Source organism: Chiroxiphia lanceolata, chromosome 9 (genome assembly GCF_009829145.1).
Source record: "Chiroxiphia lanceolata isolate bChiLan1 chromosome 9, bChiLan1.pri, whole genome shotgun sequence".
Classification (NCBI taxonomy): domain Eukaryota; kingdom Metazoa; phylum Chordata; class Aves; order Passeriformes; family Pipridae; genus Chiroxiphia; species Chiroxiphia lanceolata.
In genome coordinates this window covers 26619493-26645354 of record NC_045645.1, presented here as the reverse complement: position 1 = coordinate 26645354, position 25862 = coordinate 26619493, and the positions used below count along the sequence as shown (strand labels likewise).

Below are 25862 nucleotides of genomic sequence, written 5' to 3'. Positions count from 1 at the left end.
CTGGCACAGGTTGCCCAGAGAAGCTGTGGCTGCCCCATACCTGGAGGTGTTCAAGGCCAGGCTGGAACTCGATCTAATGGGAGACGTCCCTGCCCATAGCAGGGGTTTGGAAGGAGATGATCTTCAAGGAACCATTCCAAGATTCTACGAACAGGCTCCCAGAGCACCGGGGGTTCCAGAACCGCTCCGCCGGGGCGGCGGGAAGGAATGCCGGTCGCAGGATTTGAACGGGGCGGCGGAGCTGAGCCGGGAGCGAGGGCTGTCGCTGTCGCTGTCGCCGGGGAGGGGCCGCGCTGTCCGCCCGGTCCCGCCCCGCCGCTGCAGCCGCGGCCGCTGCGGGCACGGCCGAGCCGCCGCTGCGCCGGGACCGCCGGCGCGGGGGATGCGCGGGGGATGCGCGGGGGATGCGGGAGCCCCCCAGGTAGGGCGGGGGGAACGGGGCATCGGAGCGGGCAAAAGTTGGGAGTTCGTGCTGCCGGGAACAATAAATCCCTTTCTTTTTATACGCATATTTATTATTATTTTTCAGCCTACATCGCGGTTTGAACATCCCCCCTCCCCCGCTGCAGGGACCGCACGGCCGTGGTTATGGAGTTCTCTTAAGCCACGCAGCGCCAGCATCCCTTGGAAAGTTTTGCTTCCCCAAAGGCAGCAGCAGGTCAGTTAGAGGGCTGGAGGTGAGGAATACTCCTGTTACCCAGCTCCTTATTAAATGAAGGGGAATGTCTGAAGTTGGGGGTGAGTCGAGCCACGCTGTTCCAGGCAGTGACTAACGAGGACTAATCCAGATTGTTTTCTGTATCGCAGCAGAAGAAAGCGTGGCTTGTGTGGCTGATGAAACTGGCCTTTCTGAGATGTGAATAAGAGCTTTCTCTGGATGCACATCATTCTACTGCCCTGGTAACTGTCCTTGGTAAGCCTAATGAAAGTAAATAGGCAAGTTTTATATTTATACATGCGTGCAAATACTGAAATGTGTATGTTTTTATATATGTGTGTTCTTAGCTATATATAATTGTATTTGGAGATGTCTTACCCAGCCTTCCAGTACTTGAAGGGAGCTTATAGAAAAGAAGGAGAGCAACTTTTCACATGGGCGGATAGTGACAGGGCAAGGGGGAACGTTTTCAAACTAAAAGAGGAGAGATTTAGATTAGATGTTAGAAAGAAATTCTTCCCTATGCTGCAGGTGGTGAGGCCCTGGCACAGGGTGCCCAGAGAAGCTGTGGCTGCCCCATCCCTGGAAGTGTTCAGGGCCAGGTTGGACAGGGCTCTGAGCAACCAGGTCTAGTGGAAGGTGTCCCTTCCCGTGGCAGGGGGTTGGAATAAGGTGAGCTTTAAGGTCCTTTCCAACCCAAACCATTCTGGGATTCTATGATTTTTCATCTTTACATGAATTTAAAGTGGAAATTATCAATTTAGGTTTATAGTTAAGGCTGGATGATGATAGAGGATTTAACTTCATTAAACATAGTCTGTGTTTCATACGCTGAATGTATGTTTTCTACATATCTAATAGTAGATGATTCTGTTTCTCCTACTGTCTGTACTCTGTCCCATTCTTATAATAAGAAAATTACCTTTAGTGTTATATATTTATCTTATGTTAATATCAGAAGAATCACTGATGAAACAGGTGTTTTGTTTTCTAGGGAGGACTTTAAAGAGAGCTGAAAATGAGATGCCCTTACCATGAATGGCCCAAAGCTCTGGGTGTGCACATCATTGATGAGCTGCAGGTGAACACAGCGTTTGCCTCAGAAGATGGATGTGAGTGTGGACTGGGGCTCTGGGAATGACATTTGTGACACAGGTGAGAAGCATTCAAATTATTCCAGAAAGACAACTAAGCAGGAAGGCCACACACTTAGTGTCCAGAAGGCGGTAGACATGAATTACTCACAGATGTTCAGTCCTCTTTGCAACTCTGCTGGACCTTCAGGTAAGCAGGAGCTTCCTGCAGAGCTGCAGTGTGAAGATAAAGAAACCTGTGAGACCTACTACCAGAAAGAAGGTGAGAGTCCAGGTGGGGTGTTTGTCCCTTCCAATACCAACTTTGACCTGCAGTGTGAGGATAAAGATTTAGAGCACAGTTCCTCTAACTGCTCCAGGAAACCACAGGGAAGACTCCACGATGGTAATGAAAGTACCATTCTTGGTGACATGTTTGCAGAGGACCTGGAGCCCGTCTCTGAGGCAGCTTTGCCGTATCGGTGCAAGAAGTGTGGTTCCTCTTTCCAGGGTATGGGCGAGCTGCAGGAGCACAGGCGAACTCACCTCGCGGAAAACTCCTACCGCTGTCCCACCTGTGCCAAAGAGTTCTTCCGTGCGGCAAACCTGCGGATGCACAAGCTCATCCATTCCAGCGACCGGCCGCACAAGTGCCCAGAGTGTGACAAGGGCTTCATCCGCACGGCCGACGTCTGGAGGCACCTGCGCAACGTGCACAAGATCGAGCGCTCCATGGTGATCCTGGGAAACGGCATGGCCAGGAACCCCTGGTCCATAGTGCACCGTAACCAGCACGCTGTGCAGTACAGCGATCAGCCTTGTGCAGAAAACCAGAAGCCCGAGGAAGACGACTATAAACCTTACACCTGCCCGACGTGCGGCAAAGGCTTCGACAAGCCCAACCTGCTTTCCAAACACAAGGTGATCCACCGGGAAGACAAGCCCTACAAGTGCCAGGAGTGTGGCATGGCGTTTGTCCAGCTGCTCCGGCTGAAGAGGCACCAGCAGACTCACTCCGGGGCGCGCCCCTTCTACTGCGAGGAGTGCGGGGGGACGTTCACCCGGCTGGCGTCGCTCCAGCGCCACCACCGCATCCACACGGGAGAGAAGCCCTACTCCTGCGGTTACTGCGGGCATTCCTTCACCGAGTCAGGGACCCTGCGGAGGCACGAGCGCACACACAAACTGGGCAAACCCTAATTCTTGGCTCGTTTGTGGCTGCGGTCTCCTCGGTTGCTTCTCACCTGAGCGAGGTCTGCTCTGTTGGGCTGGAGAAGGCACCCGCTGCGCGCGCTCTGCCCGGCGCAGACCCGCTGCCCCAGCAGGGAATGCTGCATCACAGGGATCTCTGGAACTTGTGCTGGTAGAGGTCGCACTGACTGGCTTTGAACTGCTTTGTATGAACAAATTACCTAATTACCACTGAGTAATGAAATTACTGCGCGCGGGGAGACTGAAATCACTCACGTGTGCTCGTGCTGTCTCAATTTGCTGGACTGACCATGCATCAGCTTGAGCTTTGTGCAAGGATGCACAGGCTGTGAGACTTCTCTCCACAGCCTCAGTCACTGGATAAATTGGCCCTGGCATCTTGAATGTGATGGCTCTCTGGCACTAGGTTTGGAGATCTGTTGTTGCAGGTCTTTGCTAAGTCAAAACAGTCCAGAATTGTCCCTCTATCCCTTCCCTCCTTATATTTTGCTGAGTTTTTCTTTCCACTACATTTTTTTCTATTTGGAGGGGGAATATCATGTTGGTTATTTAAAAAAAAAAAAAAAAAAAGAACTACAAACCACTTCCTTAATAAATGCAACAGTTACCAGCTGTATTTCACAAGTGGTACTATGTAAGAGAGTACTGATACTTTATGCACTTTATGTGATGAGTTGAATGTCTGCTAATAATGGGAAAAGCTTTATTTTGGCTATGATGGTGCATGCTCTTGGCATGAGGGGTTTGAATGCATTTATGTCTCTAATGGAACCGTGCACTCTATCCAGCTGAGTATTGTGCTAAGAAGCGTTTGAGAACATAAAATTCAAAGAGCAAAAGACCAAATTTAAGCCACCTTTGCTACTCATCACATAGGAATCTCCTTAATTTAAATGTTTTCACACATAAGGAAGCTTCCCATAACAAAACCATGGTTTTTGTTCTGTGATGTGTCTGAGTGCTACTGAAGTGTCTGCTTGACTCTTCACTTTGATTTAGGTGGTTAGTGAATAAAAGGTTCCTTAGAAACTAGCCTGGCAGACTCAGGTGCTGCCAAATACTCCAAGGCTGTTATTTCCAAAGAGGTTGGTGTTGCCTCAGTTATGGCAGTGGGGTTTTAACTTTGAAAGTTTATAATGACGTTTTTATCTGCTGTTAACCACTGTGGTAGAAGCATCCAGTTTGTCCTTAATTTGCAGCCTGAATTTCTTTTCCATATCAGCTTCCCTTTTCCCTGCCAGCTGCCATAATTTCACTAATTCCTTTCCAGTGCTTTCTGCCTTTTCAGTAGGAAGTTTTGCAGCAGAGTGAAGGTAAAGCTTCAGGGTAACGTACTTTTGCATTTACTACCAGGCTATTTGATATAAAATACTAATTGTACCATTAGTTTGCTTATTTCATGGAGTAAAAAAATAATGATGGTTGTTCAGCACCTTCCACCTGTGCGAGAGCTGAGCAGGTGTCACACAGCTGTGTTTGATGTGAGGTCCTTGGCTCAGATCAAGCTGAACCACTGCAGCAAAACTTTAACTCGATTATGAATTGGAGACTAATTCTCCTGGCATCACTGATTGGTCATTTTCATTTAATTCCTCAAAGAAATCTCCAGATGGGGGAACTGATCTGCATCCTGCTTCTGAGGATGTGTTCTGTTGTCTGTGTACTTTTGTAATGCTGGGGTGGCTGGACCCTGTGTACCATGTGCATTCACTACAGTGGGACTGAGACTTTCTCCAAACTCCCCTCCAGGCAGGAAGTTCCAGTACCGTTTTAGGTTTCCAAAGGGCTTTTGCTGGGGCCCCTTAGCAACAGCTCAGTCTTATCTGAGGGCTGCTTAGCCTCTCTAAGAGGAAAGATCTTTGCATGACAAGAATCTTGGCTGACTGTGGGTAAGTGATCTGCAGAGAGAGGTCAACAGTGCTGTTCTGTGGGGACTGTGATGTTCAACACCTTCTGAAGTGACCTGGAGAGAGAGAGGGCAGATAGTGAGGTGACAAAGCTGTTCTAGAAGCTTTCATGCAATAAGTTTCCACACTCATCTTCTAAACCCATTTTGAAGTTGTCATCTACAGCCTCCCCTGTTCAGCATCCTTCTCCTCCCTTGGGTATGCAATGCTCTTGCTGCAGGGGGTTTTAATATCCAATTAAACTGCACCACTATGCACATCTTTATGTTGTGTGACTGTTCTGCTTAGGCAGTTGCAGTAATTGAGAAAATCCAGTTATTCTGCTTTTTGGTGTTAGCAGTTGGTGGAATTTGTACCTATAGGATAATGGTGAAAGTATTTTGAATGAAGGTCTGTTATATGGGAAGAGGAAATGGATGGTGAAATGAGAACCACTAGGCTTAACTAAAAGGTTATTAAAAAGACACTTGCCTGGAAGGTTGACTCGCATATAAAGTGCTTGGATGTGTGAAAGGATTAATTAAAATGTGATGGCTTCTGGGACAAACGTGTTGAACTTCTTCAAAGAAACTTCCATTAACTCCTTTGCAAGATACAGTGACCTATAAAATGTGACTGCCACCCCTGGCAGAGGAAAGGATGCAGTCAGCCAGGCATGTACCTTCCTTATTCTTCCAGACTGGTCCCCAAATCCTTCCTGGAAGAGCTTGCATGCAGGAGACTGGACAGGGCAGGAGATGGGACAGGCTGAGGCAGAACGATACTGACTCTGGAGAAGCACACTACTCTGGGTTTCATCCCTCACCTGCTCACCTTGACAGGGAAAGTGTGCTTGTCCTAAAACCACGCAGAGCCCTGTTCTCCCTGAAGGTCAGTGGTAAACACAAGCCCAGGGTGTGCTCAGGTCCACTCTGCATGAGAGAGACGAAAATCCTGGGACACTCTGACTTGGGAAAACATCAGAAACATTCCTAAACTGTAGCTGTCTCCTGCAGATGAACCTGGAGTTCGGTTGGCAGAGCAGGAGGGGTGGAAAGAAGGGCCAGAGGCACGGGTACCCTGGGGTGATGGGCTGAAGCATAAGACAAGCATGGCTGGTGGAGATGATGGTGAGGGCAAGGATGACTTGGGGTTGTGTCTACAGGCATGAATTTCATGTGAAAAACATGCTGGGACTTGGATCCTGACCAGACTGGCATCCAGTAAATAAATATCACTCTTTTCTTTTAGCTAATGGGAAAGGTGGAAGATGATTTCTGTTTTCTCACACACACCAGGGCCCTTGCTGCACTGAAGAGGTACATCTGCTGTGTCCCCTCATCTTTCAGACCCATCTCTGCTCCCATGGGACACTCAGGTGTGGGGAGGTGAATCTTTCTGTGTTCATGGAGTTGTGAAAAACAGCTGGGAGTCCCTGCAGTGTCAAGCCCTGTCTGCACAAGGATGCTCCAAGGTGGGTTCCTATCCAGAGAATCACCTTCCCTTCCCAATAGGCTCAGATGCAGCTGCTGCACCAGTGTAACTGATGGGGAAGCAAATGATGCTGGACAGGAGGACAGCATGGGATGAGACTGCAGATCCACTGTGGAGCTGCTCCCAGGCAGGTGCTGGAAAGACCTTTCAAGCCAGTTTCATAAACCAGAAATTGAAGCTCTGAGCCCTTCACATGCGTCACTTGAGCAGGGAAATCTGACTTGCAAAATGTGGCTTGTCACCAAGTGAGGCTGGATAAACCAGGTACCGACCACTAAACACCTCTCTCGTCATTTGGAAAACCCTTGGGCTCTGGCATTTGGGGATGCAGCAGTAACTAGACACTAATTACCGAAAAAGGCAGACAAAAATAGAAAGCCAAAAATGCTTCTTGACCTTTTGTTCTTCGCAGCAGACAGGTGAAAACAGTATGTTCCCAGCAGTAGCTCTTAATTATTTCACCACTGCACATCCCTCTTGCACTGCAAGTTAGAAATGTCAGTTTAATTCTCTTTTAATTGCCTCAGCTATCAGATACCTGAGAGAAGCCATTTTTACCAACTGGTCTTGGGCTCAGAAAGCAGGTTATTGCTGTAGAAATACTCTGCACTTCTGCTTTGGAAAGGGGCTCTACCGAGGGGAAAGCAAGGAGTGCAATTATTTTGCCTATAATTACTGTATCCAGCATGCTCTGTGTGAAAAGGTTGTGTGTTTTGCAGTGCTTGTCTTACTGGCAGCACAGGAGGGCTTTTGTTTGTGTGCATTTGGGGTGCTTCAGGCTTACCATGCTCCTCACCTGCATCAGGCAGGGATGCCTCTAAAGCTCCTCCACTCCCAAGGCCATTGCTGTAGGGAACCTGGATTTTAGAGCAGGAAGGGATGACAGGCATGAGGAGCAGAGCAACTGGGCAGCTGTTTCTTAATGTAGCTGGTTTTGTCTTTGGTTACATTGATTTATGCTTAGATATGATGCTCTTGATCCCTCTAATGGCTACAATGCTTATTTGAAAGCATGGATTTTTATTTTCTGCACTCTGTTAACTATTTTCCTACTCTTTAAAATACAGAACTACCAGGAAACAAAATGCAGAAGTTATTAATTACAGAGGCCCTGGGGCTCTGCCAGGTTTCAGATCCAGTGGCTGTTTCTCTTGATAGCTGAGGAGCTCAAATGTTCCAATGCCAGGCAAGCAGGAGCTGCTGCTTCCATTCCTGGAGGGCCCAGCAGAGATGCAGAGTCATGCACTATAAAAAAATACGATCTTAATAAAGGTCATCTGGCCACACAGAGCATTTCTAGAGAAATAAAAATAGCAAGAGGGTGAGGATCTGAGAACAACATCCTGGAGCTGTGATGGTAAAGGTGGGAAAGCTGCCTGGCATCCCACTAGGCTGGCTCAGCAGAGCAGATGCCCTGCGAGCTGTTGGCAGAGCATGTGGGCAGGCCAAGCTGCTTCCTGCCCCTGGGCACAGACACAGCAGCGCAGGCACATTTCTACCACTTAAAGAGAATTAAAATCAGACCCTGACCTCGAGCCAGGTGCAGCCAGCACCCAGTGAGTTTGCTGTCTGTGGGACATGCAGTGCTGAGAGCTGGCCCGCGACAGTTTTATTTTCACTGGTGCTCTTTGCAGTTTTGCAAGCAGGTCAGCAGGCTCTGCCCCGCTCCTGTGCGAATGTGTGACATTGCCCAGGGGACTCAGGATGTGTGAGGAGTCTGAAGAGCAGCGTGTGCCTGCTCCTTATGCTGGAGAAGGAGGGTATCTGAGCAGCTGCTTCTCAGGAAGGCAAATCTGATTGCAAACCCCAGCAGAGAAGTGGAGAAGCCCCATTCCTCTCCCTGACAAGAGGTGCAGCAAATTCCTCTTTGGATGCTCAACTCCTCTCTGGATTTACTAGTATCCCCCCTCACCTTGATGGGTGAGCACGGGTGGGTAGCCAGCCTGGCAGGAGCAGCCCCCAGGCTCCTGTGTAGGAGAGCAGAGCATCCCATGCAAGTGTGTGGGTGTCTGGGTCACCTTTTTGTGTCCAGCAGAGCAGCTGCAGAGCCTTTGAAGTTGGGACCTCTTTCCTCATCCCACCTTTGGTGCCTGCATCAAAGAGAGCAGCCTGGGAAGTACAGGAGGGCTGCTCTGCCTGCCTGAGCCCTTTCCCACCCTTCCCTGCTGGTGATGGAGAGCACCAGCTGTCTGCTCGAGTTGTGCCTCCCACCACACCTACCAGGAGGCCCTTGCCTGCTCCTGGCTTTTAGATACTATTTCCACTTCTGCTGGAGAGAGCCCCAGCACCAGCAGAGCTCTCAAGTGCTTTTCCTCCACTTTCCTCACAGGACTTCATGCTGTGACTTTCATCTCTGGTACCTTGTGATAAATCCTTGTTTCTATTCCCATTCAAGATGTGTTTGTCACTGTCTGGTCAGTCCTTGGCCACTGTGCAAGCAGTTTCTCCCTCCTCACAAGTCCAGCACGTGTGTTTCTGTTTCTCTCCACTGTGTGAGCTTTCCTGCAGGGATATTTCCTCCCTGCTTCCCTTACTGTCTGTCTCACACATGCTGCTTAGCTTTCCTTCCCTCGCAGTGGGGATTTCTGTCTCCTCTCTGGCATCAGGATGGAACCTTTCCCCTTATTTTAAGCTGACTCACTTCATGGGCAATCTCAACACTGAGGACTCTCATCCAACAGTTGTTTTATTTGGGATTAGCAGAAATTAAATCCCCCAAAACCCTGGCAACAGGTAATTCGGCAAAAACACTACAGAGCAGCCTTCAGCCTTCAGCATTGCTGACCAGGACTTCGTACCTGAAAAGATGGGAGTATGATCCTAATGCCAGGAACTGGGAGAGCATGTGGGAAGGGGTAATTACCCCTGGGCTGCACTTGGAGCATCTTAAAATGGCCCAGAGCAGAGTACCAGTCACCAGGTGAATGCCTGACAAAGCTGTCACCATCCCACTGCCTCCTCCCCAGGTGCTCATTTCCTCTGGTTTTCCTCTCTTGGATAACTTGCATGCAGTAGAAGAGAGCACATGCCTTGGAAATGGCTTTAGATCCAATAAAGGAATCAATGTTGTGATGCCACAGGAAACCAGAGACGTGCAAATCCATTTCTCTCTGAAGTTGGAGCCAACTGGGCCAGGAGGTCACTGCTGAGTGACAGCATCCATGAGCACCCGTGAGCCACTGCTTCAGCGGGGCACTGTTGCTCTCCAAGGGGCTGAAACCATTATTGATTGCCTGGATATGATGTAAATGAAGGATCCCTGTTCACAGTAGCCCGAAATCCTCCTCCAAATGGTTTTATTCCCATGTAACCTCCTGTTGCACTGGAGCCAACCCCACCCTACCAGCAAAAAGTGTTCGCTGGGTCTTGGCAGCATCTCTACAAAGTGGAGGGGTTTAGCTTGGGGTGGGGAAATAATAGGGCAGGGGACATTTGAATTGGATTTTAGGAAAAATTTCTTCACCCCAAGGGTTGTCAAGCACTGGAACAGGCTGCCCAGGGAAGTGACAGAATCACCCTCGAGGGATTTAAAATATGTGTAGCTGTGGCCCTTGGGGACATGGTTTAGTGGTGGGTGCTGGGTTAATGGTTGGACTGGATGATTTTAAAGGGCTTTTACAACCTTAACAATTCTGTGGCTCTATGATTCTATGACTTGAAGCCTGTCACTGAGTATAAAATGGGCATGCTTTAAAAATCAGAGGGCAAGAGAAAGCCACAGGAAGAGACTTGCAGGAGTCAGACACAGGTTCTTCTTGTTATGGTGAGAGGAGCATCATCATGGGGACCAGCTGAGGCCCTTGACAAGCTATAAAGAGAGCAGGGAGGAGGGCTGGAGCTCCCTCTCCGACACAGATTCCCAAAAGTAGTGCCAGGTTGGTGTGGTCCCTTGGTGACCCTGGCATTACTGATCCCTCTCCAGCTGTGCTGCGTGTTTTGGGGGCATGGGGGGAGGTCCCTCCTCATGCCCACCTCCTTCACAAACAAAAAAGAAATACTGCAGAAGAAAAAAGGTAATTTTTATTAATATCGTTCTCCCCTTCTGTCTTTCGAAACAGAGTAAAATAAACTGTCCTCCCTGCTTGGGTCTGTGAGTAACATGTTTTCCTGGGCTGGTTCTCCCTGCAGTGGAGCTCTGGGCTGAACACGCGGCCAAGGAAAAGCCTTGAGAGGTGCTGTATATAATAAGAAAGCACAAAGTCATAAGACCTGGGTGAGAAAATGATTTAAGAAGAAAAAGATGTCGCAAAATCTATAGCGTGCAGGTAAGAGCTTTTTTTAATTATTGTTCTTTGTAAAGTCCTTCGTTTTTTCCTTGCGGTCCCTGGACTGCTCTGAAATCTGCCTGGTATTTTCCCTGGTAACCACAGTTAGGTTATGGGGTAAACACCACGTTGCCTGCCTGTAGAGAAGCAACAGTGAGAGGAAATCCAAATAATACCCTGTCTAAGCTGCTCCCAGGCCCATTGCAGGAGCTGTCAAAGGTACAAAGGCAGGTAGAAGCCCAAATCACAGGTTCAGAGGAGGAGACATCCAGGGTTTCCCTGGGGCTGTCTTGGGAGACCCCCAGCCCTGTGGGCTGTCAGGACAAGGCAGCTGGGACAGCTTTCCTGAGCACTGCTGGCATGGATGTGCTGCTTTTAGGGGATGCCTGAGACCAGCTCCTGGGGGTCTGTGCCACAGCTACAGTGGAAGTGTGGCACATTCCCAGCAACTGGGGAGACTGGGATCTGGGGGAGTGACTGGGCAGGCTGTAAGTCTGAGGCCACATGGGTGGAAAATGTAGGAAATAATACTTCAATATTTAGGAACGGCACAGCAAATCTCAGTGCCAGACCTGATGGGGGGAGAAAAAGGTGATTTTTCTCTCAGACAGGCTTGATTTCACTTATTCAGCCTGTCCATCGTGGCCACATGCACACCAGCACCAAGGTGTGCGGCCAAGTGACCTGTCCAGCCATCAGTGTTTGTCCAGGTTGTCTGTCCTATAAATCCAGGAAACCTGTCTCAGGTGGGTAATCTCAATTATAAACCACACAGCCTCTTGGAAAAGATCAGCTTAAAAGCATTTGACTAGTATAGCTGGAAACCCAATTCCTTCTCTGAAGGCTAAACTTTTGAACTACAGATAATTACTACTTTTCTCCTCCCTTTGATGACATCTCCTAGCTTAAGCTGTAGAAACAGTATGTGGGTACTTTCAAATAAGTGAACATCTCTTGGTGTGGCTGTGAGCTAAAAAATACCATCTTTATGTCTCCAGATGAAGAACCCAAGGCACAAGAGCTGGAGGTGTGTGTTCCCATTTGGTGGGTGAGTCACCAGCAGGGCTGAGGGCAGCACTCAGTGCTGGGGTTTGTCACACAGCAGCTCAGAACACTTAAAACTGGTGCTCGTGAGGGGGGAAAAACACTGGCACAGGTTGCCCAGGAAGGTGGTGGCTGCCCCATCTCTGGGAATGTTCAAGGTCAGGTTGCACAGGGCTCTGAGCAACCTGATCTAGTTGAAGATGTCCCTGTTTATTGCAGGGGGTTTGGACTAGATGGTGTTTAAAATATCCCTTTCAACTCAAACTATGTTCCATAATCATAGAACCATAGTTCTATAGCTATGAAAGCAGGGAACATGACCCTGGTTTGGGACTCTGCTCTGCCATCCCTGTGTTGCTAGGTGGCTGCATGTTCATTAGCCACAAATGAGCGTACCAGCCACACACCCTGGAGCAGGATAGACCCAGAGGTGTGTGGTAGGACGAAGCACAGCTGCCTTGTGCTCCTTGCTGCTGGGCTGGAGCTGTGAGCTCAGCGTGGAAGTGGTGGCGTGGTTGCTGCCCCAGCGCCTGTGGCACTCGGTGCTGGAGGGTCCCCGCAGGGACAGTCGTCCATCCCCCCAGGGATGGCTGGAGGAGGGCCATGCGTGGTGGCAGAGGCAGGCTGGCGTGTCCTGCGGAGCAGCAGGCAGCAGATGGCAATGTCGCCCTGCCAGAACCGCGGGGATGTAGGTGGATGTTTGCTGTGCTGACAGCCTGGGGACAGGGGACACACGAGACCCCCTCGTGGCAGTGGGTCCAGCTCCTTTAGAGAAGCCAGAGGGTTTCAGGACGCATTGGGTGTCTGGTGGAGATGCTCCTTGGCCCCGGGTTTGTGCAGCTCCCTGCTCCCCACGGAGCACACAGACAGGAAAAGTGAGCGAGGGGGCAGGCAGGGGCACCCCTTTCTGCCTGCTGCCCTCCATTCTGCCTGCCAGAGGCTTCTCTGGAGCTGCCTACACCATCCTGGTCACAGCTGGAGTAGCCTCAGATGTAAAATAGCTCTTGCCAGGCCTTGGGATAGGATGATTTTGACAGCTGGGGAAACTGAGGCAGCACCTGTGAATGGGTACTGGGGACAGCATGGATGTGGTCAGCTGTTGTTTTTCAGCAGGGGGGTGAAGCTGCTCCCACAACTGAGCCTTGGCAAGGCTGGGACATGGGCTTTGGCAGGGTGTTGTGCCTCCTCTCCCCAACTCTGTGGTGCCAGTAGGCATTTTCCAGGTGGAGGCGGCCTGGATGGCCATGGCTCTTCCCCAAGTTCAAGGACTGCTCCTGTGCCCCACAGCGCCCCAGTGGGATGGAGAGCTGGGCTGTTCCCTGTGGCTGCCTGGCTTGGTGGTGTCCTGGGGCCACTCCAGAGCTGTACCTCTGGGACTTTGTGCCATGCACTCTCTATCTGATGGGAGCAGAGCCAGCACTGGAAACATTCTCTTCTCCTTTTCTCCAAGCAGCTCCATCCCATCTTTTATCAGGTAGGGCTGCTGAGCTCAGGGAAACAGGAGCTGTTTGCCTGCTTGGGGCATGCTCCTGAAGAGTGGCTGTGGGTGTTGTTGACTTCTCCAAGGTAACAACTTACTGGTGACTGCACCAGTGGTACAGAAAACAGGGCTGGTCTTGGCCCTGGGTGCAGGTGGGAGCTCTGAGTGCTGCCACTGCAAGTACTGTCAGCAGCCAAGGCACCTTGTCAGAGGCCTGTGAACAAGAGGCCAGAAGGTACTAAGAAATAATTTTGAGTTGTCAAAAAGGGGTGCTGTGGGTCCCCTTGGCCTCCCCATTTCCCAGATCCAGCACATTTCATTGTGGTTTGGAAACAAGCTGTTCCTCAGGGTGCCAGGCACTGAATCTCACATCCTCTGCTCCCCAAGCAGCAACACCTCAAATCAGCATAGGGCCATACTGGTGCTAAAAAACAAATTAATTTCTTCCATCTGAGCACTTCTGATTCAGCATTTCTTCTGTCAGCACTTTAGAGTGGGTGTGAGATAACACAAAGGTACAGTGTACAGAGGGGAGCCCGTCATCCCAGCCAGGTGTCTCCCCATGAGGTGCAGTTAGAGAGACACTGGCTGTGCATTCTCAGCACACGTGGGCTAGAGGTGGGTTTAGCAAAAGAGTACGTGGGTCATGGACACCACACAGTGTCCTCGTGGTGCCCTTCTCACCAACTCTCAGCTGTATCCCTGGCTCTGTGCTAAAGGATGTGAGTACATTGGAAGGTGCTGGGCTTGGGATGCTCCTTAGGAAAATTTAGGCTCTGTGCCAGAAGGCATCAGGTCTGTGTGGCCTGAGCTTAATTTCTTCCTCAGAAGAATTTGTGTGGCCCTATATTCTTTTTGCCTTTACCTAAAGCATATAATTTCTGATTGTTGTCATCAGTTAGACAGCAGACAGGCTCTGCTGCAAGGCAGCTGTGTTTTGGGGGAAGGAGGAGTGTCCTGGGCTGATACATCCATGAAACATCACAAACAGTGCTCATGAGAAAGAAGTCAGACTGGACAAGAGGTCCCAAGAGAGCCACTGAGGTTTTCGGTCTGGCGTCCGTGTTGATGCTGTGTGTGGTTTCATGTGCTCCTCCCCTCTGGAATTATGCTTTGGTTTCCAGGAGAGACTTGACTTCACGCATCAGCTCTAAGCTGAGTCACTTGTCTCAGCTGGAGGAGCTCCAAGGAGACAGAGGCACAGTATGAAGGTGCAGAGGTCCCCTCTGTCCCAGAGGATGTCAAGTGTGGTTTGTAGCAAGTGGAGACCGACAGCACAGAGGGGATGTGGGTACCTGGAGAAGGGGGAGACTGGCAGTGCTTGAAGAGCCATGGCTAGAAACAAGGAGGAAGGAATCCAGTACAAACTGAGCCAGATCCTTTTTCACTTGCTTTCTGTCCTGATCACCTAGAAGTCCTGGTAAAACTAATGGCAAGGGGAATGCCATCAAAACTTGAATGCACTGCATCTTAGCAGGGACCTTCCCTGGCAGTGGAGATAAGGAATGTGCAGTCTTTGCAGTCAGGGAAAAGAGCTGATTTCAGTCCAGGCCCAGGAGGTGACTATCAGGCTGGAGATTGCTTGTGCCACGTTGCTGCTGTGGCAGGTTGCTGCCAGCTTTATAAACCCCTATCACTCCCTAGACGCAAATAAGACTTATCTCCTAAAGAGAATCTTATTAACCAGGAATGGACTTTGCTGCCTGTATTGAGGCCTTTAAACCTCACTCAAAGTTTTTCACTCTCAAATGAGCTGGGGAAGGTTTTAACAGGATGGAGGAAAAGAAAAACAAGGTGGTTCCTTCCAGTGTGAGCTGCTTTGAGCTGTGGGTGTCCTGCCAGCCCATGGCTGGATGCTGCTTCAGGAGCAACTGTAGGTTTGCTTTGATGCAGTGGTGGGGATCCAGGGGCTCTGCCAACTCCAGCTAAACCAGCTTGGATGTTCTTTCTTCCCAAGTTTGGAGCTGCCTTCACTCTGCAGTTCTCCTGGCTGGCTCAGAAGAGTTGGGCAGAGGCACTTGCAGACCTAACACCCCTTGCAGCCACTAAATCCACTGATACTGGACTTGCAGCTAATGATGCTGGGCTACAACTAGCCTTGCCTCCAGTCCTGCAAACAGGAACATTGCCAGGGACATTTCTGGGCCTTTGTTTAAATAATTTCTGTCTTTGTGTTCCCATGAAGGCTTCTGTAGCAAGACCAGTAATTCACTGAGGTCCTGGTATGGGTGATGTCTCCATTTCACACCTGATTTGTACAATTCCTGGAAAGAGTTTTCCACTCCTTGGGACAGTTTGGATCACCAGCCTGTCCACCCCATGTGTCTGCTTCCCTCCACTTTTTCAAGATGAAGCAGTCCATTTCTTTTGGGAGAGAGAGCCTCAGGTCAAGGGGAAAGGGAACATTATTTTATCTCCCACACTAGCTCCTTGTCCCTTAATGCTGTGCCCATCTTGCCAGGCTGTCCCCCCTCCCCATTTCTTGGGGGAGGACAGCATTGCTCAGCATAGTGAGTGGGACTGCAGAGAGTAGGGAAGATCATAGAACCCTAGACTGGTTTGGGTTGGAAGGGACTTTAAAGATCATCTAGTTTCAACCCCTGACCCCAACCTACTAGACCAGGTTGCTCCAAGCCCCATCCAATCTGGCCTGGAACACCTTCAGGGATGGGACATCCACAGCTTCTCTGGGCAACCTGCCCTAGATGTCCTGGCTTCTTTAGGTGTAGTTATAGCTTTCAGGTGTGGAGTTAGCTGATGGAACCCACCTGGGCCTCTCCTACCAGCTCAGCTTCTCAAACACCTGCTCCAAGAGCTGTGATAAATGCCAGATCATCAGCAGAGAGAAATGTGCTGTCCCTCTCTTGCCTGCAGGGAGGCTGGAGGCTTGGCTGCCCCTTCAGAGGTTTGCAAAGCTGCTGAGCCCTGGATGCTGCTCCTTCCAGCATCTCCCTCAGTGGCCAGATCAGCAGAGGGCACTGCATGTTCATGCTTGATCCACCTGGGAAAGGAGGGAAGGTCCTTTCCACCGTTCCAGCTCCAGCCATGAACCAGTAGTGTTTACTCACTGGCCACCAAACCTCTCCCTCAGCTCCCTGCCAAAGAGCCCCGGGCTGCAGGGCCTCCTCCCTGATGGAAAGATTGGTTCTGACGAAGGAAATCAGGAGGCACTTGGTGAAACGATGGGAAAATTTAGATCAAACGGCAGGAAATCCACTCCCGGGCAGCACAGAAGATCTGTGCTGTGGGAAGCTCTGATCTGGCAGGAGGTCATCCAAGACAAACAGGGAGCTGCCTTCTGGGGTGGACTGGCTGACAGGCAGGATGGGCGAGAGCTGGGGATCTGGGCAGGCAAAGCCATAAAAGCAATTTGGCTTTGTGCTCCACTGTGGTCCCTGCAGGTGGTCAGGGAGGAGCTCCCACCCTGCCCAGTCTGCAGGATAGTACCTCCCGTCCATGCAGGATCAGAAGGAGCCTTTCCCCCCACAGCCTGAGGTGGATATTTATATTTATAGGTGGATATTTAACAGATACTTACCAGCCTGAGTGGCATTAGCATGGTCTCCGCTGGTTTGGTGCAGATGGTTTCCTCCTTGATGAGGTGGGCTGTTTGGACAGGCTTTGGGTTCCTCCAAGGAGAGTATTTGTGTGCAAACATAGAGATAAATGTCTCAAAGTGGATGTTCCCATAATGCCTGTGAAAGTAGCTGCTTAGTGGAGTGAACAGGGAGCCAGATGCTACCTCTTGCATTGCTGTAGCACAGCAGGTTTTATGCAGTAGTGACTTCTCCTCAGTGTGGGTCTCTCTGGCTGCCGAGGCAGCAGTAAAGATCAAAGGTTCATGGATTTTCTTGGATGTCAGCATGTCCTGCTGTCTTTGATGGGGCAAGAAGGGAAAGTGATTAAATACTGGAGTGTTTCCTCTTGGATTTCTTCACTGGTTTAAATCAGGGCTTCTTTGAGAGCTCTTGCCCTTGGACAGTGAGTTGTCAGCACTTGGGTGACCATCCTCTAACCTCCACCTGTCTGGCTGGTTCCTGTAATGCAGAAGTCACAGCTGGAGCAGTTTGAACTCCAACAGGAGAGCAGGCTTGTGCACCTCCAGGATGTACCTGTGGGTTGAGCAAGCCAAAGGTTTCACTGAAACATAAGCTGATGCATTTCTAGCCAGTAGAAGTGACTGCTGCCTGGAAATGTGCCTTGGAGTGCAGTTGTTGGCTGATACCTTTATCAAGAGAGTGAAGGTGGTTTTCCAGATTTGTTGATGTCCTCGGGAGATAGCTTTCATGGAGGCTTTCCAAGACACTGCAATCTCAGCTATTGCCCTTTGACAGCAGCAAAGATAAAAATACATGAACCTCCTCCTCCTCTTGAGTGGTTTTCTTGAGATTAGCCTGCAGTCTGCTGCTTCTGAGGCTCTGTCCCCAGAACAACCCACTGGGGATTCACACAAGCCCTAATCATCCAGGAAAGTGCTCTCTGACTTGTCTCTCCTCACCTACTTAGAGCAAGGGCTTGTGTGGATGTGTCTGAGCTCTGTGTAAGTGTGAGAAAGCACTGGGGTGAAGCTGACTGATCTGCTCTGACTCTGCAAGCAGGAGGGTGGATTTCATCCTGCTCAGGCTACCTAAACAAGTCACTGTTGCTCAGAAGAGCTGAGAAAGCTGAGCTAAAACCATGTTCCCTGGCATGATAATGCCTGAAAAAGCAGTGTGTGTATGTAGGACAGTACAGGAGCTGGGAAGTGATGCCAGCCTAGCCATGGATGTCCTGGTGAACCTCCTGGAGCCCACAGTCAGGGTATCAGCTCACTCCCTGTGGCAAAGCATCAGACCCAAAAGGGAGAGATGTCTGTAGGAAGGACCAGCTGGGGAGCTTAAGGCTGCACAGACCTGACATAAGAAGGGCCTGTGGCAGTGCCAGTCAGTAAACAGGGAAGGAAAGGTAAGCTCCAATAAGCTCTGGACCATGTTGATCCTGCAGATGGAATCACAGAATCATTTCAGATGGAAAAGACCTTTAAGATTGTCAGGTCCAACCATCAACCCAGCACTGCCAAGGCCACCACTAAACCATGTGCCCAGGTGCCACTTCTACATGTCTTTTAAATACCTCCGGGGATGGTGACTCCACCATTTCCCTGGGCAGCCTGTTTTAATCCCTGACAATTCTTTTGATGAAGAAATTTTTCCCAGTATTCACCCTAAACTTCCCTTGGTGCAAGTTGAGGTTATTTCTTCTTGTCCTATTCCTTATTACTTAGAAGAGACTAATCCCCATCTGTCTACAACCTCCTTTCAGGGAGTTGTAGAGTGAGAAGGTCCCTCCTGAGCCTCCTTTTCTTTAGGCTGAGTTCCCCCAGTTCCCTCAGCTGTTCTTCATAGGACTTGTCCTCCAGACCCTTTCCCAGCTCAGTTGCCCCTCTCTGGACACAGTCCAGCACCTCAGTGTCCTTTTTGTACAGAGGTGCCCAGAACTGGACACAGGATTTGAGGTGCCTCAGCAGTGCCCAGAACAGGGGGACAGTCACTGCCCTGGTCCTGCTGGCCACACTATTGCTGATACAGGCCAGGTTCCATTGGCCTTCTTGGTCACCTAAGCACATGCTGGATCTTGTTCAGCCACTGTCAAACAGCATCCCCTGGTCCTGGTCTCACCAGGCAGCTTTCCAGCCACTCTGCCCAAGCCTGTAGTGCTGCAGGGGGTTGTTGGGACCCAAGTGCAGGATCCAGCACTTGGCCTTGTTGAACCTCATACCAGCAGCCTCCACCCATTGATCTAGTCTATCCTGATCCATCTGCAGAGCCTTCCTACACCCCGGCAGATCAACACTCCCCCGCAACTTGATGGTGTTTGCAAACTGACTGAGGATGCTTGTCCCCCACAGCTCCTCCTGAGAGAGGGAGCTGGTCTTGCCAGGTTCCTCTTGGGATGAAGTTTCAGAGGCTTTCCACAGATGGAGTGTTGTGAAGAGGCCTGGGCTTTTGGGCTTGATGAGTGCAGATGAGACCTGCTCATCATAGGCAACCCGCTAATACAAGTGCTTCCAGAAGCCAATTGTTCTTTTGTCTTGGAAAATGGTTGGTTTGGGATATTTTTTGTTCTGTCAGTCCCCTTAGGAGACTGTCTTGGGAACCTTCCCTCTCAATCTTCTACAGATTTCCAGCACAAACATATCCATGGCCGACATTTTCCCTCATTTATTCTTGAGCCAGAGGACAGTGCTGGCACAAACAGCTCTTCTCCCTGCCTGTGCTCTTCGATGTCGATTTGAAATAGTCTTTCTTTGGCCTTGGGTTTCAGAGGGATGCATTTCAAAACCAGAAATAAATGGGCTTGAGATATTTCCCATAATTTTGCAAGATCTCAACCCTCTGATAGCCAGATTAGAACCATAACAACAAAATCAGCATTCAAGCTGGAACCACTATTGTTAAATAGACACCACTGTAAAGCCAGTACTTCTTGTTTACAATTGAACTCATGAATTTTTAGATATTAATGTATGAGTGATTGAGTAAACAACCATTGTGCCTCTAAGGAATGAGTCCCAGGCTGTCCTGAGCTGGAATACTTTGTACTTTCCTGATTGCCTTCCAAGAATTTCAAATTACTCGGTAAGAGAAAAACAAGCTGGCTTCACAAGATGTTTGCAAGGTTCTCGGGATGGACTTAGTTCCTCTCTGGCTGGTTTTGGGGCAGAGCCCTGTGGCTGGGTACTGTGGGATGTGGAACACCTGGGTGTTCCTGGAGAGGTGGGGATTAACCTGTGAAGGATAAACCACTCGGGTCAGGAGGGTCAGCCTGGGTGTGTTCAAACCCTGCTGTAGTGCACAGGTCTGCAACTGGTGTGTAGCCCTGGCAGTCCCTGTTCCCAGTTTGACGGGCATGGAGACATCATGGTCACTGGCCCAGAAATCCTGTGACTGCCACGGAGAGGTGAAGGTACTAGTGGGAAGTCACACAGTGGGTCAGAGCAAGAGCCAAAAAGAAAAGGACTCTGCCTGCCTGATTCATGAACCTTTCAGGAGCAGTTAGGATGCTCTTGGGCACGGGTTCATGGGAAGAGCCCCCAGGGTCAAAGGACATGTGGCCAGGGCCTGTCCCCTGTGCCACAGAGAGGCAATGCCATGCTCTCCAGGAAAACTGTGGACCATGTTATATACTCATGGGCTCTCCAGGCTTATCAGGGTGCTTCTGAGCATGGTGGCCCTGATGCCACAGGCTGTGGTGCACTTGCAAATTGTCCTTCTCGGCCAGCCCAGACAGCCCTGTCTTGGGCATCATGACCAGCACTTCAGTAAAACAGGCAGGATGGATCCCTCACTACCTGGCTTGTTCTTGGGTTTGGTTTCCCAGCCAGCAGCCTGGAGCTGTGGAAAGAGTCATGAATTCAGGTTACCAAACCATCTGCTGGCTGCATTTTAAAAAGCAATTAAAGCAAAATTGTTTCCAGCCCTTCTGTTTGCAAGATGTAGTCTAAAGTGAGATAGCCAAGCCAGGATTTGCCCAATCCTGCCACAGCTCCAAGTGTGAGTTAATTTGATTTAATTCCTCTGCTGTTGTGCATGCAGGAAAGTGAGGAGTTCCCTACTGAGGGCTCGGGGAGCATGCAGGTAAACAGGACTGCTGTGCTGTTAGGTTTAAATGGTGGTGAAACTCAGGAAATTATTTTTTTTGGACTTTTTAAAATTGCTTTTAATTAGAAAATATTAAACAGAGTTAAAAGATGTAGGAAGTAAGAACACTTTTACATGGTAGAGGATGATAGCATGTTGCTGGAGACTGATGGATGGCAGTCTGAGGAGCTGCTCCTGGTGTGCCTCACAGGGCTGGGGGACTGGTGTGGGGGGAATGAGCCTTGATAGCATGCCCAGGAGAGCTGGGGAAATGAATCCTCATAACCCATGCAGGGCACATGTCTGGGGACACCCTTAATGCCTGGGGACTGCTTGGCAGCCAAAGATGACAAGATCAAGACAAGAAAGCAGGGACAGTTTGTCCTGGTGCTTCAGGCTGTGCTTGGTGGAGAGGACACACACCTGTGCCAGCGGTGACAAACCTGTGATGCTCTGGGAGCAAAGCAGAGGGAGGTGAGGTTTCATGTTATGGAGCTGATATTTGGGCCAAAGCATCTCCTTTCCCCAGCAGGAGAAGGTGATATGACTCAGTGCTCAGTCTTGAAGGGGGTGTGATGAGATCAATTATGGAATCCCAGAATGGTTTGGGTTGGAAGGGACATGAAAGCCCATCTAGTTTCCTTGCCATAGGCAGGGATACCTTCCACTAGACCAAGTTGCTCCAAGCCCCATCCAAGCTGGCCTTGGACAATTCCAGGGAAGGGACAGCCACAGCTTCTCTGGGCAGCCTGTGCCAGGGCCTCACCACCCTCAAAGGGAAGAATTTTTTCTGTATATCTGATCTAAACCTACTCTTTTTCAGTTTGAAGACTTTCAATGGTGGCAGCTCGTGGTGTTCTGTTGAGTCTGGGGACTGTGGGGACATCCTGGCTTGGCTGTCACCCACCACCCATGTCCTGCCATGCCAACAACCTGCTGAATGTAGCACGGCTGTGTATCGAGGGGCTGCCCAGGTCTCACATCTTATTTGACAAGGATCAAAAAAACCCCCAGCGGGCTGGCAAGGAGGCAGGAGAGAGCTGTTCACCGACTGGCAGAGGGGGTGGCACAACTTCAGGGTCCCGGAGGGGCTGTGCTGGGGCAGCTGCTTGGTTTACAAGAAAAAAAAGCCCCGAGCACAGCACCGGGCCGAGCCGAGGGCTTATGTAAGAGCTGGCAGCGGGGCCGGCGGTGCGGAAACCCAGCGGGGCGCAATCGCCTTTGATTTTCTCCTGTTTGCTCAGCAGCTTTCATGCGGCGGGGGAGCGGGGCAAGGACGCGAGATTCCTGCACACTGAACTCCTCTGTTTCTCTCGGCAGGATAAACAGGACATAAAACAAAGCCCCGAGCCAGCCCTCGCCTCGGAGGCAGTGTGCTGCCAAACCCCCCGGGGGACAGCCTGTCCCCCCGTCTGCTGCCTGGGGAGCTGCCACCCCTTCCAGGGTGACATGGCCTGGAATGCAGGAGATTAAGGGAGCCCACCCAGGGGGGTTTCTGGGTGCTGCAGCCGTTTTTGTGGCTGGGTGAGGGTTGCCCCCTGGCATTGGTGAGCAGGGAAAAAGGAGGCAAAGCTCTCTGACAGGACTCAGGCAGCAAGTCCCACGACCTTGGAGAGCCCCGGATGGGCTCTCCAGAAGTGACACCAGGCTAGACACTGTGTGGCCACTGTTTGGGCTGGGTGTCACCTGCCCAGCTGCCCCACAAGGCGCACTCCCAGGCAGCAGGATCAAGCCCTGTCTGACCCACCATGGGATGCAGCAGGACAAGGAGGGGGTCAAACTCTGTTCCTCTGCAATGGACTCTGTCTGAGGGTTCCAAAACTGGGCTGCTTTATTTATCACTTCTCTTAAGGAATAATTTCCAGGCTGTCTTGCCCCCATACTGGAGCCCTGACAGTGATAGAGGGCGATGGGGCTGACCTCAGCCCTTTCCCAACGCAGTATTAGCTAAGCTGGCTCCTCAGAGACACACCAGCCTGAACTCATGCCAGCTCCCCTACATTTCCACAGAACCACGATTTCACCACCACCAGCCTGTTGCAGGGTAAGGTGAGAAGGCAGAGGGGCAAACACTTGCTGCTGGGGTTCGGAACACTTCGAGACTTTTGAGTGGGGTTTGCTTTGGAGCAGTGTCCTGTAACAAATTGCTTGGTTGGGGAAAAGCTTTGGCCAAGTGCAAGGATGTAGCAAAACACTACTGCTGCTAAAGGAACACCAAGGGAGGATGGTTTGGTGCTGTACCTCTGTCCTGGTTGTCTGTTCTGCCAGCCACGGTGGGCAGTGAGGTCCCCTCTATTCCAGGCTGGTGAGTTATCCTGAGCTGCCCTGCCCCAGCCCTGCCACGCTCCTTGTGCTGCTGTGTGCAATGGCACTGCCAACTTCTGCTCCCAAAGGAAGAGCTGTGGCAGGGGAAAAGCCATCTGGGCAGAAAGCTGTTTTCCTGGCTGGGATCTGGGGACTCTGAGTCACACACACGTTAACCCCTTGGAAACACAGAGGTAGGAAAGGCAGGTGCTGCCCTGAGGAGCAGTGTCTGGTACCTGCTCTGGCTGCTGGTTGGTGGCTGCTGAGCACCCCTGCAAGTGCCCAAGCTGTGTTCTTCCAAAACCCTTGCGATCTTGGTGGCAGGGAGGATGCAAACCCTGGGACCGCTTATCCAAACCTCTTGGCCTGGGGTTTTGTGAGAGCTGTCTTTCTCACAGGATTCCCACTCCGGGCTTGATGGGTTGGAAATACTGCAAGAGCAGCCCTTTTTCTGTTTTGTTTTGGTTTTTGTTTTTTCCCCCTGATGTTTGTGCCTTTCCACTTCTGTCTCTGGCCAAGGCAAGCAGTGCCAAGGCACAAGGACTAGGCACAGCCAGAGGGAGGGATGGAGAGGCAAAGCGCCCTCAACCCGCAGGACAACAGAGACAGAAAGCAAACACAGTGGCAAGAGTGAGGAGGAGGAGGAGGGTTTGCTTACCAGCACCAGCCAAGGGATGGCTCTCCTCAAAGGGATTTATAGAATCATAGAATGGTTTGGGTTGGAAGGGACCTTAAAGATCACTTAGTTCAATCCCCTGCCATAGGCAGGGACACCTTCCACTAGACCACATTACTCCAAGCCCTGTCCAACCTGGCTCTGAACACTTCCAGGAATGGAGCAGCAACAGCTTCTCTGAGCAACCTGTGCCAGTGCCTCACCACCCTCACAGGGAAGATTTTCTTCCTAATGCCTAATCTAACTCTGTCCTCTGTCAGTTAAAAGCCATTCCCCCATGTCCTGTCACTCCATGCCCTTGTCCAGAGTCCCTCTGCAGCCTTCTTGGAAGCCCCCTTTTCATACTGGAAGATTCTTGGACTCGAGGCCAGTATCATGGCTCCAATCCTTACACCCTGTCCTCTGCTCTTGCACTGATGCTGGATTACCATGGGAGAGCCAGGAGGGTCTGCACATGGGGTGTACACAGGGCTTGACACACCCCCCTTCCCAGCCTGGGGTCCAGCTCTCCCTGCTCTGAGCAGCAATATGGGCTCCAGCTGCATGAGCTGAAAAGGCTCAAGCTCTCAAAAGCAGCACAGGATCAAAGCTTTCTAAACACTTGGGGCATTTGGCCCGGGAGGTTTTGTTCCGACTATTTATAGCAGTTGAGGCCAAGCGAGTTCAGAGTTGGAGGCAAACTTTTCCAAAGCTGGGGGCCATTTGGATGAGGGAGGGGGAAAGGGAGTTCAGCCAGGCCCGTTTCCAGCAAATGTTGACTCCTTCCCTTAGGTATGTGTTGCTATCCATGACACACTAACAACAGCTCCACACACAAGCGCCTGGCTGGGCCTGTAAAGATTGAAACAAAAATGCCAATTGGCTGGAAAGGAGAACATGAAATGGAGAAAGTTTCCAAATAGCAAAGCTGTAGCATTTGAAAGTGAAAACTTTCATTACCAGCTTGTTTTCATCCTCCAGCCAACATCTTTCAATTACAAATACACTGGGACTGTTTTCCAGGGGAAAGCTGGCAATGATTTTAGGGTAGAAAGACCAAATGATGGCTTCCTGAAGCATATGCCATGCCTAAGAATGGAGAGCAGGGGCCTTTCTATCTTCAAGGTGAATTTTTTTGTGCTGTTGCTAAAGAACATATCATTTTTCTGTGCTTCTCCCTTATAGGCAAAGCCAGGTTTAAACTCTGAGCAAGGAAACCAATGTGACACCCTTGAAATCATGTCCCCCTTGAAGCTACAGCCCTTGCAGAGCTCAAAGGTAAAGCTGTGGTTTTCCTGTCTGCCAAGTGAATTGTGCTCATGATGATGTTTAATAGTGAGGAGCAAGAGCAGCATGTTTTAGATACACACCACAGCTTTTTGCTCTGCTCTCTTGATTTAAGGCACTGAGTACAGCTTATAAAAATATCCCTCTATTTGCCAGTAGCTTCCCAGACGCACTCAGCACCTCTGAGTTCCTTCTCCCTAGGAAAAGGGTGCAATTAGCTTGGCAGGTAATTATAATCAGCCTAATGACTGGATGGCCCGAGGGAGGTGTTTTTGGCAGCTGGGTGGTGTCCAGCCCAGGTGGGCTGTTACAGGGAGTTGTGTTATGCTCTTTCCTGGCAATGGTCTTATGGGATTTCTCCGTGCTGTAGGAGCTGGGTGCTGCAGCAACAAACAACCCAAGCCCACCGTGTATGTGCCTTGGGTTGTTTTCAGAGAGAAATTCCATAGCCAGAAGATTTCCTCTCCTAGAATCACAGAATGGTTTGGGCTGGAAGGGACCTTAACGATCATCTAGTCCAATCCCCCTGCCATGGGCAGGGACACCTCCCACCGGACGAGGTTGCTCAGTGCCCCATCCAGCCTGGCCTAGACATCTCTGACATCCCCACCAGAGCCTGTCTTCTGCAGAGGATGCCTGTCCTTGCTGTGGAAGGTTGGACTGCACTGAAGGAGCCAAACTGTTCTCCTTCAGGGAAGGCTGCAAGATCTCCAATGGATTTTGAAGAATGATCTGTATGTGTTTGGAGAATGGGATGAAGGTGGGTCTGGACTGGCTGCTTGTCAGGTGGCCATGGCTGCTGTTTCAAGGGGAACTGTCAGGCAGAAGGAAAGGTTTCCCCTGAAGCTACAGATATCAGCCTCAGAGCCTGTCTTGTTTTATGCT

At 50.5% G+C, this 25862-nt stretch overlaps 1 protein-coding gene across 2 annotated transcripts; it reads left to right on the top strand.

The window, feature by feature from the left end:
- Positions 1-371: 371 nt before the first annotated feature.
- ZNF648 (zinc finger protein 648) lies at positions 372-6079 on the top strand. Of its 2 annotated transcripts, none has more exons than XM_032697066.1 (4): positions 372-421; positions 530-658; positions 811-913; positions 1653-6079. In XM_032697066.1, exon 4 carries the CDS (start codon positions 1765-1767, stop codon positions 2929-2931), a length of 1167 nt encoding a protein of 388 aa, XP_032552957.1. In that variant the 5' UTR covers positions 372-421; positions 530-658; positions 811-913; positions 1653-1764; the 3' UTR covers positions 2932-6079. The 2 variants fall into 2 exon arrangements, with proteins under 2 accessions (XP_032552957.1, XP_032552956.1); XM_032697065.1 differs by having other exon boundaries at positions 808-913.
- The last annotated feature ends 19783 nt before the right edge of the window (positions 6080-25862 follow it).

What these genes read in the sequence shown, in the direction of transcription:
- ZNF648 (XM_032697066.1), top strand. Translation starts at nt 1,765, where the DNA reads ATGGATGTGAGTGTGGACTGGGGCTCTGGGAATGACATTTGTGACACA.